Below are 16,273 nucleotides of genomic sequence, written 5' to 3'. Positions count from 1 at the left end.
CTTTCATTATTCCAATCAGGTTATTTTTATATCAGTATAATTTTAGAATAAGACTTGGTGGGGGATTATTTATTTCCTGAGAAATTCTGTCCATCACTTTGCACACAAGATATTCAAGTAGGTCTAACTCCAAAATTCATTTCAAACCAAGAAATTAGAGTCCTTTTACCTCTCCTCTTCAATACTTTCACGTCTTCCTTATCCCCTAAACATACCTTCTGAACAAGGAATTTCAAAGCAGAATGGCCAAAGAGACATTCTAATATCATGATCATATGAAATGTGATCTATTTAGATATGGACTGTCTAAACCTGGGTGAATCTCCTTTGCCCATCAATCTATCAGGGTCTTTAGATCCCCTGTAAAGTGTAAGCTTGCTGTTTTATCTCTATTTGACTTGTCTTCTTTAAGCTGATTGAATTCTTAAACCCATTTAGCCTTTAGCTCCTACTCAGGGTTGGAAGTAAGAGATTGGAGTCCAGATGTTCTCCCTGGGACCTAGGTCCAAGTCCCAGCTCAATTACTGCAGACAGACTAAAGATGGAGGTTTCAGACTATCCTGAACATCCTCTTAAAAACACAAAGCTGCAAACTTGGATTAGTAGCCATTTACTTATGTCAGAAGACCATTCCCCAACTGAAATCTGCTCTTCACGCTTGCCTCAGTAGTAAGTAGAAAAGCTAAAATACCATCCAAATCATTCAAGACAAATACGGCTTTCTTTTGAAATCTCTAGATAACTGAAACAAAGAAAGTGTTCTGGCTATCTAGATGCTGTTTTCCCCTTTGCTGTGATTTTGTAAGCATGATATAAATGTCTGCCACCAGGGAACTCTCAAATGAGTGCGTGGTGCTAACCTGGTGTTCAATGGACAGCAGGGAACTGTCATCTTGGGGGTTTTGGTTTAGTTAATAAGTTTGCAAATGAATCACGATATTCTGGTGTAGCCCCAAGCCTTCTAAACCACGCAGATTAAATGTCAGTTTGTGACAAGGGTCCACACACTGTCCTGCTAGATGGTGGAACTGTGCAGGGGGTGGTGAGAGGGAAAGTCTGTCACAGCGCCTTCTGAAAAGCCTCCCTCCATTCCCCACCTTGCACATTAGCTGAAGTGAGTGAGCATCAACTCCTGACGGATACGGTCAGCGTCTAGGTCCAAGGACTCCATGTGCTCATACTCTTCCTCCGGCGGCTGTTCCATGGGTCCTGTCACTGGAGAGGACCAAACATCCATCCCATGCTCCAGGGATATGTTGTGGAGGACACAGCAGGCCAAGATGATGTGGCTGGACTTCTCCGGTGAGTACTGCAGTGCCCCCTTGGATCCATCCAGGCAGCGGAATCGGGAGCAGAGGGTTCGGAAGGTCTTCTCAATCACACTGTGAGTTGCAGAATGGGCCATGTTATAGCGATATTCGGCTGGAGTTTCAGGAATGTGAAGTGGGGTCATGAGCCAGGTGCGGAGAAAGAAGGAACTGTCACCTGTGGGGAAGGTCCAAAGACATCACAAATGTTTATAACTGGAAGACAAACAAAAAGGAAAATCCAGGAGTGTATACAGAATGGACAAGGAAATGCAACAGCTTCTGGAGCCAAAAGCATACCCGGGAAATGAAGAGGGAAATGCTGTGGTAAAAAGGAGGCATGTGCATGTCATGAGCAGGAAGACTGGAGTCTTGGCTGGGAATACCCTTGGTTAAAACCAACAAAGAAAAAGCCTGACCCGGCTAAAGAAAGCTAAGTCGGAAAGAATGTAGGACGGAGGTGAAGGCACTGGAGGAAATGAAATTCCGGGATTTTCTCTCTCTCTCTCTTTTTTTTTTTCCTCTTTCTTTTTTTGGCCCACCATGTGAAGCTTCCAGGATCCTAGTTCCCTGACTAGGGATCGAACCCAGGCCCCAGCGAATTGCAAGCATGGAGTCCCAACCACTGGAATGCCAGGGAATTCCAGGATTTTCTGAATTCAGAAATATTATTCTTTAATAAAAAGTTAGTAGAAACTATTACAAAGCAAGCCAATCTTCAAAATCTCTAAAGAGCAAGAGTGCAAGAGAGAAAAAAAAAGAATTCTGCCTGGAGACCTCAAAACACTTGTGAGGAAACATCTCTAACTTTACCGTCAAAATGTCAGGTCTGAAAGCACTCCCTAGGAATTTCAGAGTATTTCATAGACAATAATCATTCATTCATTTTCTCAGCGCTAAGAAGAATAAAAGTCCCAGTGGCGACCAGAACTCAGGTGTTCTGCCTTCCGAGATATTACATCCGTCAGAACCATGCCTTGGTAATAGAAAAACTGGTAGAACTTCACATTTACAAGGACAGCATAAATACAACCATGCAAATAGTCATAGGCAGGGGTAAATAAATAAAATAAGAAGTCAATTAAAATAACATACACAGGCATTTCCCCTAAGTGACTTCTTTATCAAATAATCCTGGGAAGCACTAAAAACAAAACACAGCTGGGGTGCAATGTCCCATTAACACAGCACTATGTTTCTATAATGTTTAATTGTCCTGACTCACTCAACCTGGATGATGAAATGTCTCAGAGGAAGAACCCCTTAGAAACTTGAGACAAACAGACCCCAGGAATACCAACTTGCATAGTTGCTGTGTTCCCCACCCGCCATCAACTTCAGTAAATACCTATGGACTGTTCAGAGTGCTAGGCACTGTTCCAAACATATAGAACTCCCTTCTTTTAGGAGCTTACATTTCTTTTTTTTCTCAACTACGTCGCGTGGCTTGTGGAATCTTAGTTCCCTGGCCGGGGTCAAACCCGGGCCCACAGCAGTGAAAGCACCAAGTCTTAACCACTGGACCGCCAGGGAATTCCACATGGGTTAACTTTATTTTAAATGTAATTTTTTAAATTAAAAAAATTACTTAGATATTGACATATAACATTGTATTAGTTTTAGGTATACTGGATTAACTTTAAATATCTGAGATGTCTCAAAAAATTTTCAAGTTGTATATTTAGCTGACTTTTTTTCTTCCTATATACAACCTATTTTAATTGAACTCATCCCTACTAAATACTGAATTTAAGACACTTATGTTGTAAATAATAACGAAAATAATATCTATGACTCACTGAATACCTGCTATGTAGTAGGCATCGTATTGGGCACTTTAAATATTACTTCTTGTCCAATCCCAACTCCACCAGGCAGATATTACTGAACTCATTTTACAAACGAGAAAATAAAAATATGTGTCAGCCATCCTTTGATATGTCACACACAGGAAGAGGAAGGAGCTGGTCACTAAATGCTAATAATGTCAGACTCAAAGTCACTAAAACAGTGGTATAATGCTGTAAAAGAGAATAAGAAAAATATCTGAGATGAATGCCAAAACACAGAGATACTAGATATTTGTTAAACATCCCTCAAAGAAACAGTATGAGCCTTAATTGGGGAAACATACTAGACAAGCTAGTTAATGCAGATCTTTTACAAAATGTTCCCTTGTCATTAACTGGTTATAATCCAAGCACCACTGGAAGACAGACCACTCAGGAGGGGATTAGGATCAGAATTGCTAAACAGACTACAATTGCTTATACGATCAGTCATCCAAGAGCCATTCTGGCAGATCTTACCCAAAGCTGCTTAAAAAGACTAGGCCAAGAGCTGAAGAAATAACTCAGGCTGAATTGTTTGTAGGAGAAGATACATTTAAAGAAGAGGAAATAGGTGATGCTCTCTGAAGGGGCAGATGAGAATGAGGACATGAAGGGATGACACCCTAGGTGAAAATACGCTAAACAGACAAACAGCTAGTTCTAGGTCTGGCAAATCTAGAACCATGCTACAAATCTGATGGTGTTTTTAAGATACAACCAATGATCTCATCTCTCTCTTTTCTTTCTTTTAGTGTCGTGTCACTCCTCGTAATCCTGCCAGTCTTCCCTGCACGTCAAGACCAGTGTTTTCCAAACGGCTATTCATTACAAATAATTTAGGGCACCTGCTAAAAATGATGTCGATTCTTTTCTTAAAGGTTCTCATTCCTGAAATTTGAAGTGGGGCCCAGAAGTGTACACCTTAAATAAATTCCCCAGATAACTCTTTTGATCCGGAAAATTTGTGAAACACTATACTAGTTCAGGGGTCTTCAAACTGTTTTGCCTGTTACAGCTCGTGGAGGGTTTCCAAGGGGTCTGTGTTAGAACTGATAGTTCTAAGGGAATCAATTTCCACATCATCAACTTCTGTGGGAATACTTCCCTAGCATCATTAGGGCTTAGCATGTGGCCTGATACCAAAACTGGTCTTAGTAAACATCTGTTAAATGTTGTTGTAATATCCATCTCTCCCACTTCCACTCTTTCTGTAAAGAGGGGAATCAGAAAAATATATAAAAATTTGTCCAAGTTTTTACTTATTTTCAACTATGTCCTGTAAACAACTAACAAACTACTTTAAAGTCATAATTCCAACTGAACCTGGGGTCCCAAGGTGTGAAGGAAAAGAAAATCGGTAATTCATACATGACCTTTTAGTCCTAACAAAAAGATCATCTGCCAAATAGAGTAACTTCTCATATGACCCAGTTTAAAGTCATAAACACAAATGTCACAGATGTTCTGTGCTTAATTTCCTCTTCTGCGAAAATGTTGCTATTAGTATTTAACTCAAGAGTTTTTATAAGGACTAAGTGAGATAATCCAATGCAAAGTGCTCACACGATTGCCTGACAAATTCTAAGTGCTCAATCATTTTTAGCTGGCTTTAGAGTTAGGGTACCAAAGCGACTTCATAAGAAATCAGCTTGGAACCCAAGTACTTCCCCAGCTGTGGAAGTATTTGGATGAGACACTTGCAAAGTCTTTCCTTCACGTCTTGGTGCGAGTCGTATGAAAATGGAATTTGAACGTTCCGAGTCGGCAAAAGGTGGGATTAAGACAAAGGTCCAGTAGGGTAGCGAGAAGGTGGGGCACTGACAACAGTGTGTATAAGCAACAATGGAAGAAAATCACCGAAGCTGCAAGATGTTGCCCATGGTACCCTGGCAGCTCTAAACCAATCAGTGTGACAGCAGTCTCTTCTCACTTGGAACAGTGGGTGGGGGTGGGTGGGTTCTTTGTTTTTGTTTTGGTTTTGGCCTCCCCATGTGTCATGTGGGATCTTAGTTCCCTGACCAGGGATCCAACCCGTGCCCCCTGCAGGGGAAGCTCGGAGTCTTAACCACTGGACCGCCAGGGAAGTCCCAAGGGGAGGTTTTTCTTTAACTGCCAGTAAGCACATTAAAGAGAAAAATTCCTGAGTGTTTATTACACGTGAAACACTTTGCTATGAGCATGTGCAGTGCAGACACGACGAGTGGTCTTAAAGAGAGGTCTTCCAAACCTCAACATGCCTTCGTCTCTCACATAATATGCTGTGTACAAGGTAGCCCTTGTCCTGTTGCTCACATGGAAGAGTAGTGCTTTAAAAAAAAACAAAAACAAAAAAGAAAGCTGCCAGCCTCGAGGGTTTTATCAATGCTAACTAACTGTACTCCTCCCAGCTCTACAGTGACATCAGTGTGCACTGCTCAGTACTGAATAGGTTCTTGTCCTACTCAGATCATTACGCCCGGCTTTCTGAGGGCGCCCAGGCAGACGAATCTATGAAGTGAGTTCCCATAAGAACTGTGTAAATGCACTGTCTGCTATCATTTTCACGCAGCTATCATGCGGACAGTCACCAGCGGCAGAAATACTACATGTGCACAATGCTTTAGAGTGAGCTTTCATACATATCCCCTCATCCTAACCACAGGTGTTACTGCCACTAGCATTATTTTCACCATTTTACAGATGATAAAAATTAAGGCTCAATTGAATGGACGTACCATATTTAACCAGATCTGCACTAAGTATTTTGGCTGCATTTAAGGGGAATGTTTTTGTAGGGTTGTTGTTGTTGCTATTGCTGTTTGTGACTACAAAACACTGCTGCGATGCAAATTCCTGTGTGTAATTTTGTTTTACGTATTTCTGAACATGTACCTCCGAGATAAATTCTTGGAAGAGCTGGGTCAAATCATGTTTTTAAATGTTTACAAGTGTCTTTTAAATGTTGATTTAAAAAAAATTAACACTCAGAGAGTTCTCATCTGAGGTTGTGTTAATAAAAAGAACAGGACTAAGACTCAGGTCTACAGACCCCCATGTTTCATTCTACTCTGCCAAAAAATTTTCCTATAGTTACAAAAATGAAGCATTTATACCTGCAGACTTACCAAGCAGCCAGCTCTCTTTGTGCATCCCAGCTTCAAACTGACTGCTGAGAGAAGACTGTTGTAGCACAGCACAGTCCTGGAGGCTCCCCGGCCAGTTTGTCTCTACAGTCATCAGTGCCCCTCTGATGTCACACACCATCAGGCAGTTTAAAGAATGAAGACCTTTGCGGTTCACATAAGAAAGGTCTTCAGCATTTGGTGCCTTGATTGCCACGTGGATACAGTCGACCACCCCTATGACCCCTGGCATCCCTGCCAACCCATAGAATTCATCCTTCAGAGCCTGCACGGAGCCTTCATCGGCTGGAAAGCGGATGAACTGTGAAGCTCTTTCCACAAGTGCTTCGGTGACGTTGGCAACACATCGACTCATAGATGCCTGACTGATTCCAATAGCATCTCCCATCCGAGTCTGGAAGGAACCTGAGGTATAGAAGCCCAGTGCTGCAAGGACCTGTGTCTCTGGGCTAATAGCCCTGGATCTCTGAGTAGGTCTAGAAAGACTCGCCCCCAAGAGCTCCACCAAGTAGTAAATGAACTGTCGAGGAAACCCATACATGGACATCAAGTATTCATCCGTCACATCATCCAGCTTAAAGCGGTCCAGTGTCCGGTGACCTCGGCCATATAGCAAGAGATCACAGTCAAGTACTGTTATTGGTATAGCCATGGTACGTGAAAATGTTGTCTCTCCTTTCCTCTGCTACTTTTCCTGAACTCTTTCCACTGAAGATGTTGGTACAAGAAGGTATTTAAGGAAGTTTCAGAATTCAGTGGCTAACCATCATTTAAATGGCTCTGGCATTTATAATCTTCTCTCTATAAGGTTAAAAGAAAAAAAACAAGAAACATTAGAAACCTACCAAAGACTTTAAAGTGATTCAGGGATTTCCCTGGCAGTCCAGTAGTCAAGAATCCGCCTACTGGGCTTCCTAAGTGGCACAGTGGTTAAGAATCCGCCTGCCAATACAGGGGACACGGGTTTGAGCCCTGCTCCAAGAAGATCCCGCATGCTGTGGAGCAACTAAGCCTGTGCGCCACAACTATTGAGCCTGCGCTTTAGAGCCCGTGACCACAACTACTGAGCCCATGTGCCGCAACTACTGAAGCCCACGCGCCTAGAGCCCGTGCTCCGCAACAAGAGAAACCACGGCAATGAGGAGCTTATGCACCGCAACAAAGAGTACCCCCCGCTCGCCACAACTAGAGAAAGCCTGCACGCAGCAACAAAGACCCAACGCAGCCAACAAATAAATAAATTTAAAAATAAAATAAAACCCTTGGGAAATTCCCTGAGTGTTATTGGTAAGAAGAATTTTTAAAAAACAACAACAACAAAAAGAATCCACCTGCCAATGCAGGGGACATGGGTTCGATCTCTGGTCCGGGAGGATCCCACATGCCGCAGAGCAACCAGGCCCCTGTGCCACAACTACTGACCTGTGCTCTAGAGCCTGTGAGCCACAACTACTGAAGCCTGAGCACCCTAGAAGCCCAAGCACTGCAACTACTGAGCACACATGCCACAACTACTGAAGCCTGTGTGCCTAGAGACACCGCAATGCAAAGCCCGTGCACCACAACAAAGAGTAGCCCCGGCTCAACACAACAAGAGAAACACTGTGCGAAGCAATGAAGACCCAACGCTGCCAAAAAATAAATTAAAAAAAAAAAAAGACTTCACCTTCCAATGCTGGGGGTTTGATCCCTGACTGGGGAGCTGAGATCCTACATGTCTTGTAGCCAAAAAGCCAAGAACATTAAAACAAAAGAAAACAAAACAGAACCCCCCCCCCAAAACAGAAGCAATATTATAACAAACTCAATAAAGACTTTAAAAATATGCTACATTTTTTAAAAATTAAAAAAAAAAAAGTGATTCAAAGGCTACAACAGATCCTTTTCTCAAATTTCCATTTTGTTCCAGTAAAAGGTGCTATAACAGTCACTCTGGCTTTTTCTGCACCTACTCATGGCTACACGACAGGCTTGCTTTGGTCTGAAGGAGAACGGGAGTTGAACTTCGGTGGCTCATTTAATGGCTGGCATTTGAACTGGCAGAACGAAGGACTGATGGAGGTGACGGCATCATCATCCACAGAGTAAAAGAGGTCTGCTCCTAACTATACAGGCCACGAAGCCGCTGAGAGAAGTCATCACTACCCAGCACAGGGATTAGTCACGGCCGGACTCACCGCCCAAAGCCCTCGGGCCCCACCTGCTAAGTACGGGGGAAGAGACGGGGCCGAGGAGGGGTGGGGAGTGTCACTGTGCCAACCCGTCTGCCCAGGGACGAAGGGGCAAGAGACCCGCCCACGACCCGGGCTGGTCCACGGAGATTCTGTGTTCTAACAAAAGGCTGTCTCCTCACCTCAAGAAATCCAAATCGTGAGGGGGAGGGCTAGGAAACAGGGAAGACCAGACACACCGGAAGGAAGGCGCAGAAGAAGAGGCCGGGAGAGCCAGAAACGAGCGGCGACTCCACCGCTAAGGCTTCTAAGAGATGCCTCAGAAACGGATACGGAAGTGCGTTTGCCCCGGCCGCTCAGTGTCAGCCGAGGCCGCGCACCCACCTCTCCCCAGCTGCCAGGTTACCGGCCGCACCGCCCAGCCGCCCAGCCAGCCGCCCAGCCGGCCGGGCCCGGCCCGCCTCCCGAGCCGGCGGCCGCGCACGAGCCGCCACGGCGTTCTGTCTAGGCCCCGCCCCCTCGCGTCCCCGCCCGCCCGAGGCCGCGTCCCCACGGCCGCGGCCGCCGCGACCTGCCATTCGCCGGCGCACATTCCACGCGCGGCCCAAACGCTCGCGCTCTTTCAAAGACCCCCCTCTTTACGCTTTTGTTTTCTGAGGCGCCTGAGGAGACCGGCGAGTCAGACTTCTATGGTGAGGAAACCCGCTTTTCTGGGACCGTCAAAGAGGAAAGAGACTAAGTAGGGCATCCATGTTGTAGCGAAAGTGCGGCTGAGGGTGGATAGCTGTATTTCCCCCACAGCCCTCTTCCTCGCCGCGTCGTCCCCGGAGCGGATGAAAACAAACACGAACGATGGCGGCGCCGGGCAGCGGCCGGCCGCTGGCCTTACGGCGGGAGTGATCGCTTGCGCTGTGACGGGAGCCTTGAAGAGCGCCTGTAGACGTGAGTGCGACAGGTCGCGCAGTCTTGGGAACGAAACTCCCGGGGCCTGCGAGCCGCGAGGCTCCTGAGGCGTGAGGTGTTTTCTGCCCCCCGTGCTGTCATTGCCGCTGCGGAGCGCGGAGCCCTCAGCCGGGAGGCGCCGCCGGCCGGCCCCAGGCCCCGGCCTCCGTAATGAGAGCCCCGAGCCGCTCTCTGTGTCGCAGCTTCACAGGTACTGACTTCAGCGGGGACACCCCCGGGCCTCTCCGCGCCCGCGGGTGGGAGGCTGTGGATCTGCGGCCTGTCGGCTGCCTCCTGGCGAAGCCGAGGCCGACTAGCTGCAGGTCGGCCCCCGGAGCTTTCCTCGGGGAGTCGGGTTAGGGTAGGCCTCGTTGGCCCTTGACCTTCCCAGTCCTTACACAGATCCCCAGAGCTTTCGACCCTGCTTTCTCAGCTCCTTGGGTGAAGTCGGAAGGCTTTTGGGGGGGGAATTTGTGGGGCCGCAACTCTGTGGTTGGGGACCAGTATGAACGAGGTAGGCGTTCATTCAGCCAAGATTTGTTGAGTGCCACATATGTACTCCGCGTGTAGGTGAGGGTGACTGTTGACGGGTGAAAAAAGAGACCCAAGGTTCACGGCTATCTTACTGGCAGTGGAACGACCTGTGGAAACCTGCGATCCATTCTCATTAAATAAATCTCTGGGTAAGTGGCTCAGCACCTTCTTGCATTCATCACTAACTCTTCTCAGTTTTCGCTTTCCCAGTCAGTTATTTACCACCTTTTCCTGGTCAATTCAGTGTAGCATTTCGCTTTTAGTATTTCTTCCTTTTCTGGCCATCCCACAGCCACAGGGAAAGGGGTGGGGGGCGGAGGAAGGATATGAATGAACGAATATTTAAAGAACAAAAGTACCTATGTTTTCATTATACTCAGTTTAAAAGTCATCTCCTAAGGTGGTAGGATTCATTGAACACCTTCGATGGGAGATGTGCGATAATAAGAAACAACAGATCCTTTCTTTACACTGTATTAACTCCAGGTTATTGTGCGTTGTTTCACGTGTTAGTCCTTTTCGTGCCTAGATGTTTTGGCTCCAACTAAATTACAAGTTTCTGTTTGTTTCTTTCAACTCCATTTTTCAGCTGAGCAGAAGTCTTGTGAATGCATGTGGAATGGAATCCTCAGTTGATATTTTTAATGCTTAGTGGATAAGTGCTGAAGCAAATGTCATATATACTCATCTGTATAGTAAAATGCATGTAGTTAATTCTCCTGCTCTTTTCAAATTGTACCCATTTGGGTCTAAAGTTAAGACGGCTGTGGCAACTTTTGGATATTTACATTTCATAAAAACTACAATTACTGTTCTTACACCTAACAGTTCTTAATTTTTTGTATTTTTTTCCTTGAGCGCTTATTAAGATCTGCAAAAACTGCCGATCTTCAGTTGTTGAATACTCCAGATTAGATTGTTTTATTTAAGGCCTAAGAATCAGCTGGACACAGTTCATTCCTACCACATACACATACTGGAATTGTACTGTACGGAGGTGGGGGCAAGAAATCTCTTTTCTTCCATTGTCTTTCCTGCTTGCATCCACCCAGCTTTATTAGCTTATGACCTCCATGACTCAGAGCGTGGTGTCCACAGCCTAAATGCAGAAAGAAGCCTAAGACTTTAATATTGAACTTTCAGAGACATGAGACCTACTACATGAGTGAGTTTTCAGAGATAATGTTGACTAATCAGAAAATGCAACCACTGTAGAACTTATTGCTCTCACTTGATAAGGTTCATTACCGATGCTCTGCAATTGCCTTTTGTCCCAGTGGGGGTGCAGGTTACTTATTTCGGAATTTTTATCTGGAGGGAACTTATTTAATCTTAGTAATACCTGGAAATCCCTAAAACTTTATTTTAAATATTTCTTTTACTTTTTTAAACACTTTTTTCTTTATTATAGAAGAGATGAAAGTGACATTCATAACACTGTGGTTGGAGCGCTGCTTAGATTACCGAGCATGAAGTGTACGCCTAAAAAATTCCTCACTGTTATGACCCTTTATTATTCAACTTAAGTTTTTTGTTTTTATATTTTTTAAAAAATATTTATTTGGCTGTGCCGGGTCTTAGTTGCAGCACATGGGATCTTTTTCAGTTGTGGCACGCAGGCTCTAAATTGTGGCATGCGGGATCTAGTTCTCTGACCAGGGATCCAACCTGGGCCCCCTGCATTGGGAGCTCGGAGTCTTAATCACTGGACCACCAGAGAGGTCCCTGTTTTTATTTTTCAATGGAAGAAAAGCATAGAAACTCTCTGGTTAAGAAATGCAGGCTATTCAGCTAATAGTTGAACTATCATATTGCTTAAGACTTTTGGCTTGTATGTTTACTTAAGAGTTTTCTTTCTTTTTTTTTTTCTTTTTTTTTTTTTAACTTAAGAGTTTTAAGATATGTATACTTTACTAAAAGTTTATTTTTGGAAAAAGCTTGCCTAAACTTTGTGTGGATCATTTAGAAGGAATTTCCAATTTGGGGTGTTGAGTAAAATGAATTTCCATAGGGCACCATTTTTCCAAACATGGATGTAATAGAGGAGAGGGTTCATGGGCTTACCGGTCCTTGCCTCCCCTTTGTCAAATCGTGGAGAACAATAAAAACTGGAAGTAGTCTCTGACAGGATAAAGGCCGTGTAGCCAGGGAGAATGCAAGGAGGCTAACTGGTCCTCTATGATGAAGGAGAGTAAAGTTTTCTTGGGGCTTCCCTGGTGGTCCAGTGGTTAGGACTTTGTGCTTCCACTTCAGGGGCATGGGTTTGATCCCTGGTCAGGGAACTGAGATCCCAGACACTCATGGCATGGCCAAAAAAAGAAACTTAAAAGTTTGAGTTTTAAATCTTAAAAGGATTTTAAATCCTTAAAAGGATGTAAAATTAGTTTTAAATAGTTGTTTTTAACTGTAGAGTAAATGTGGGCCAGTTTATTAGAAAGCCTCTAAATGCCAGTGTAGGTGGCACAAGAAATTTGTTTTTGCCCTGGTGGTGTCCCCCATATGCCCTTGGTTAGGAGAGAAGGGATAAGATTGTGAATCACCACAACATAGAAGAACAACTCAGTGAACATGCACAGTCTGTCAATAGTATCTTAGTAAAAATAAGGGTGAATAAAGAATTTATAGAAGTGATAACACAGTGTAATTATTTTGGAAAATACTGTTTTGACTTTTGACTTTTGATTCATACAAATATGAAAGAAATAGAGTTAAAAATCAGACTATCCTTTCCAGGCTTGAGGTTTGTCTCCACCCTCACATTCCTATATTGCCCACAGCTATTAGGTCATTAGGAGAGATTATGTAGAGAAATACTTGTGGAGGTTTTTAGATGCCCTGTTTTAAATATAAGCTTAAGGGTGTTTTTACCCTTTAATCTATTTCTGTTGCAGTTTTCAAGAAATCGGAAAAAAAAAAAAAATCAGATACTCGCCTTATGTATTCTTTAGACTGGTTTTAAAATTGTTCATAGTTAATCTAATGCGGCTTTTATCTTTTATGTTTATTCCCACTTCCCATTTGCTTTTGTTTATTTTACATTCTGGTTTCTTACATTGAATACTTATTTGAGTTGTTTTTTTTTTTTAATTATGAAGGCATTTTAAGGCTGTAAATTTGCCTCTGAATTCTTGTTTTGCTGTCTCATTTGTTGTCAAATACTCTTCATTTTGTTAATTTCTAGATCATTTGTAACTGGTTTTTATTTCCATGTTTATTATAAAACACTTCCTAGTGTATACATGGTTAACTTTTTATTATATGTTTCTAGTTTATTGGATTATGGGTGATAACATCTTGGAAATAAATTTTTTAAATGGTCAAGAACATAATCAGTTTATGGTGTCCCTTGAGCCTAAGAGAAGAATGTGAAAGATAGAGTTAGATAATTAAGAGCTTTATTGAGGATCTCATATGTAGCAAGTACTCTTTATAGAAACTGTCTTACTTAATCCTCACCACAATCCTATGAGAAAGGAATCTGAGGTACAGAAAGGTTGAGTGACTTGCACTATATGCCACTACATATACATATGACTTGGTATCATTATTCAGATCCTCAATATTTTTTTATGTCTACTTGATATGTCAAGAGGTATATTGAATCATCGGGTGTAGTTTTGGTTTTGTCAAGCTCTCCTAGTATCTCTAGGAATTTTTGCTTCATGTTATTTTATTGCTGTATTGCTTACATGTAAAGGTTTATGGCTATTTTCAGAGATTATTTTATCATTACTGAATGTCCCTTTTAATCTCATTTCATCACTTACATTTTCTTTTTTTCCTCTTCCTGTTTTTCCCCCCTCAGCTGAGTGTATTTGCTTGCTTCTTTATTTTCAAACATTCTTTGTAACTTTAGGTAGAAAACTATTTCAATTGTTTTTTGTTGTTTTTGTTTGTTTTTAAGAAAGGGTTTAAGCGTTTTTTGTTTTGTTTTGTTTTTTTTTTGGCACACGGGCTTAGTTGCTCCGAGGCATGTGGGATCTTCCTGGAGCAGGGATCAAACCCGTGTCCCCCGCATTGGCTGGCGGATTCTCAACCACTGCGCCACCTAGGAAGCCCCTAAGCCTTTTTTTTTTTAAGAACATGTTTTTGTTGTTTTTTATTTGTTAAAAAAACAAAGTTTTAAATTTTTATTTATTTATTTATTGGCTGCATTGGGTCTTCTGTTGTTGCACGTGGGATTTCTCTAGTTGCAGTGAATGCAGGCTACTCTTCGTTGTGTTGCGCAGGCTCCTCATTGCAGTGGCTTCTCTCTTGTTGGGGAGCTTGGGCTCTAGGCACGTGGACTTCAGTAGTTGCCACACACGGGCTCTAGAGTGCAGCAGGCTTAGTGGTCTTCTCCCGCAGGCTTAGTTGCTCTGTGGCATGTGGGATCTTCCTGGAGCAGGGATCAAACTCGTGTTCCCAGCATTGGCAGGCAGATTCTTAACCACTGTAACACCTAGGAAGTCCCTGGTTTTTTGTTTGTTTGTTTGTTTGTTTTGGCTGTGCTGGGTCTTAAGTTGCAGCATGTGAGATCTTTGTTGCAGTGTGTGGGATCTGTAGTTGCAGCATGCAGGATCTTTTTTCTTTTTTTTTTTCCCCATTTTTTTAGTTGCTGCATGTGGACTTCTTAGTTGCAGCATACATGTGGAATCTAGTTCCCGCACCAGGGACTGAACCGTGGGCCTCCTGCATCGGGAGCTTGGAGTCTTACCCACTGGACCACCAAGGAAGTCCCTATTGCAGTTGTTTAAAGTTTTCTGTTCTGTTTCTCATTTGTCTACAAAGAACTTTCTAAGTGGAAAAAAAAAACTTTATAATTTACTAATTTTGATGCCTAGAAAGGGGGGGAAATTACTGTTTTGTTCTCTTTACCCTTGAACTTACATTTAACTGGTTTTTTTGGGGGGGTGGGGCTTGATTTTTGGCCGTGCCACCCAACTTTCGGGATCACAGTTCCCAACCAGGGATTGAACCTGTGCCCCCTGCAGTGGAATCGCAGAGTCCTAACCGCTGGACCTCGGGGAACTCCCTTAACTTTTTTCTCGTTAACTGTTCCTGATTTGCCATATTGAGCTTTTAAACCTGAATCCAGAACATTTAAAAGCGCTGTTAAAATTTTTTTATAATTTTTTTGCTAACAAGTTTTGTCTTAATTGGCAGTTTTTTAAAATAAATTTATTTATTTATTTTGTTTGTTTGTTGGCTGTATTGGGTCTTCCTTGCTGCACTTGTATCTTACTTAAGAACAAAAACATTGAACAAAGTGTAATTGTATCAAATTCAGGAAACAACACTGATGCAATACTGTTACTTAGTATACAGTCAGTATTCAGATGTTGCCAAATTGTCTCCATACCCTCCTTTAGAGAAACTTAAAAAAAAAGTCCAGGGTCATTTAGTTGTCCTACCTCTTCTGTTGCCTTTACTCTAAAACAGTTCTTCAGACTTTTTCTCTCATTAGATTGACATTTTTGAAAAGTACAAGCCCATTATTATGTAAAATGTCCCATCTTTCAATATATGATTGCTTCCTCATGGTCAGATTTGGGTTATACAGTTTTAATATAAAAGCTGCATAAGTGACATGTCCTCACTACATCATATCAAGAGGATATAATGTCAGCTTTTCAGTTGTTGGTAGGTTCCTTTGATTACTTTGTTAAGATTGTGTTCACTTGACTTCTCTTTGTAATTAATAAGTCACCTGCGGGAAGACTGGGAACATACCACTTACCAACAAATTTTCACAGTGGTTTTATCATCCACTGGTGATTTGCTTGAACCATTTATTCCTGTGATGGTTGTGAAATGGAGATTCTTTCTTTCTTTTCCTTCCTTCCTTCCTTCCTTCCTTCCTTCCTTCCTTCCTCCCTCCCTCCCTCCCTTCCTTCCTTCCTTTTTCTTTTCCACACCACATGGCTTGCTAGATCTTAGTTCCCTGACCAGGGATTAAACCCAGGCATTGGCAGTGAAAGTACCGAGTCCTAACCACTGGACTGCCAGGGAGCTCCCCAAATGGTGATTTTTCTAATTCTTTTATTTCTTATACGTTTACTAATTGGCAATTTACTGTGAAGAAGTATTCTTTCCCCCACTTATTGTACAACTGCCTTTGAAACCAGTGTTGGAGAAAATGTGAAAATTCTTTCCATAGAATAATGATTATGGCAAGAAACGATTATCTCTGCTCTTGCACTGTTAGTTGAAGAAGGAAATGTAAAATTGTCAGTTTTAATTTTAGTTTTCCCCAGATTTACGTATTGCATGCTGAACATGAATTTAAAAACACTTTATTGGTATAAAGTGTTATTTAAATACTTATCAGTCTTGAAAATAAGTCATTTTCAAGTCTGTGCTGAGTGTTTGTCAGCAAGTTTGTT

General features: G+C 42.7%; 2 protein-coding genes across 6 annotated transcripts in view; one reads left to right on the top strand and one right to left on the bottom strand.

Annotated features, from left to right (window-relative positions):
- Positions 1 to 597: 597 nt before the first annotated feature.
- Positions 598 to 8,918, bottom strand: HARBI1 (harbinger transposase derived 1). Of its 3 annotated transcripts, none has more exons than XM_057747741.1 (3): positions 8,615 to 8,918; positions 6,244 to 7,062; positions 598 to 1,485 (listed from the first exon to the last, which is right to left on the bottom strand). In XM_057747741.1, exons 2-3 carry the CDS (start codon positions 6,911 to 6,913, stop codon positions 1,106 to 1,108), a joined length of 1,050 nt encoding a protein of 349 aa, XP_057603724.1. In that variant the 5' UTR covers positions 6,914 to 7,062; positions 8,615 to 8,918; the 3' UTR covers positions 598 to 1,105. The 3 variants fall into 3 exon arrangements, with proteins under 3 accessions (XP_057603724.1, XP_057603723.1, XP_057603725.1); XM_057747740.1 differs by having other exon boundaries at positions 8,817 to 8,916; XM_057747742.1 differs by having other exon boundaries at positions 8,672 to 8,914.
- Positions 8,919 to 9,081: 163 nt separating this feature from the next.
- The window catches only part of ATG13 (autophagy related 13), a 40,463-nt gene continuing 33,271 nt past the window's right edge, over positions 9,082 to 16,273 (top strand). Inside the window, exons 1-2 of one of the 3 annotated variants that reach the window (XM_057748953.1) lie at positions 9,082 to 9,585; positions 9,945 to 10,057. The gene's annotated coding sequence lies outside the window, so the exon portion shown is untranslated. The remainder of the gene's footprint in view (positions 9,586 to 9,944; positions 10,058 to 16,273) is intronic. The other 2 variants (XM_057748951.1, XM_057748950.1) reach the window with 2 other exon arrangements.

This window comes from Hippopotamus amphibius, chromosome 9 (assembly GCF_030028045.1).
Source record: "Hippopotamus amphibius kiboko isolate mHipAmp2 chromosome 9, mHipAmp2.hap2, whole genome shotgun sequence".
In the NCBI taxonomy this organism is placed as follows: domain Eukaryota; kingdom Metazoa; phylum Chordata; class Mammalia; order Artiodactyla; family Hippopotamidae; genus Hippopotamus; species Hippopotamus amphibius.
This window is presented reverse-complemented; position numbering and strand designations above follow the sequence as displayed.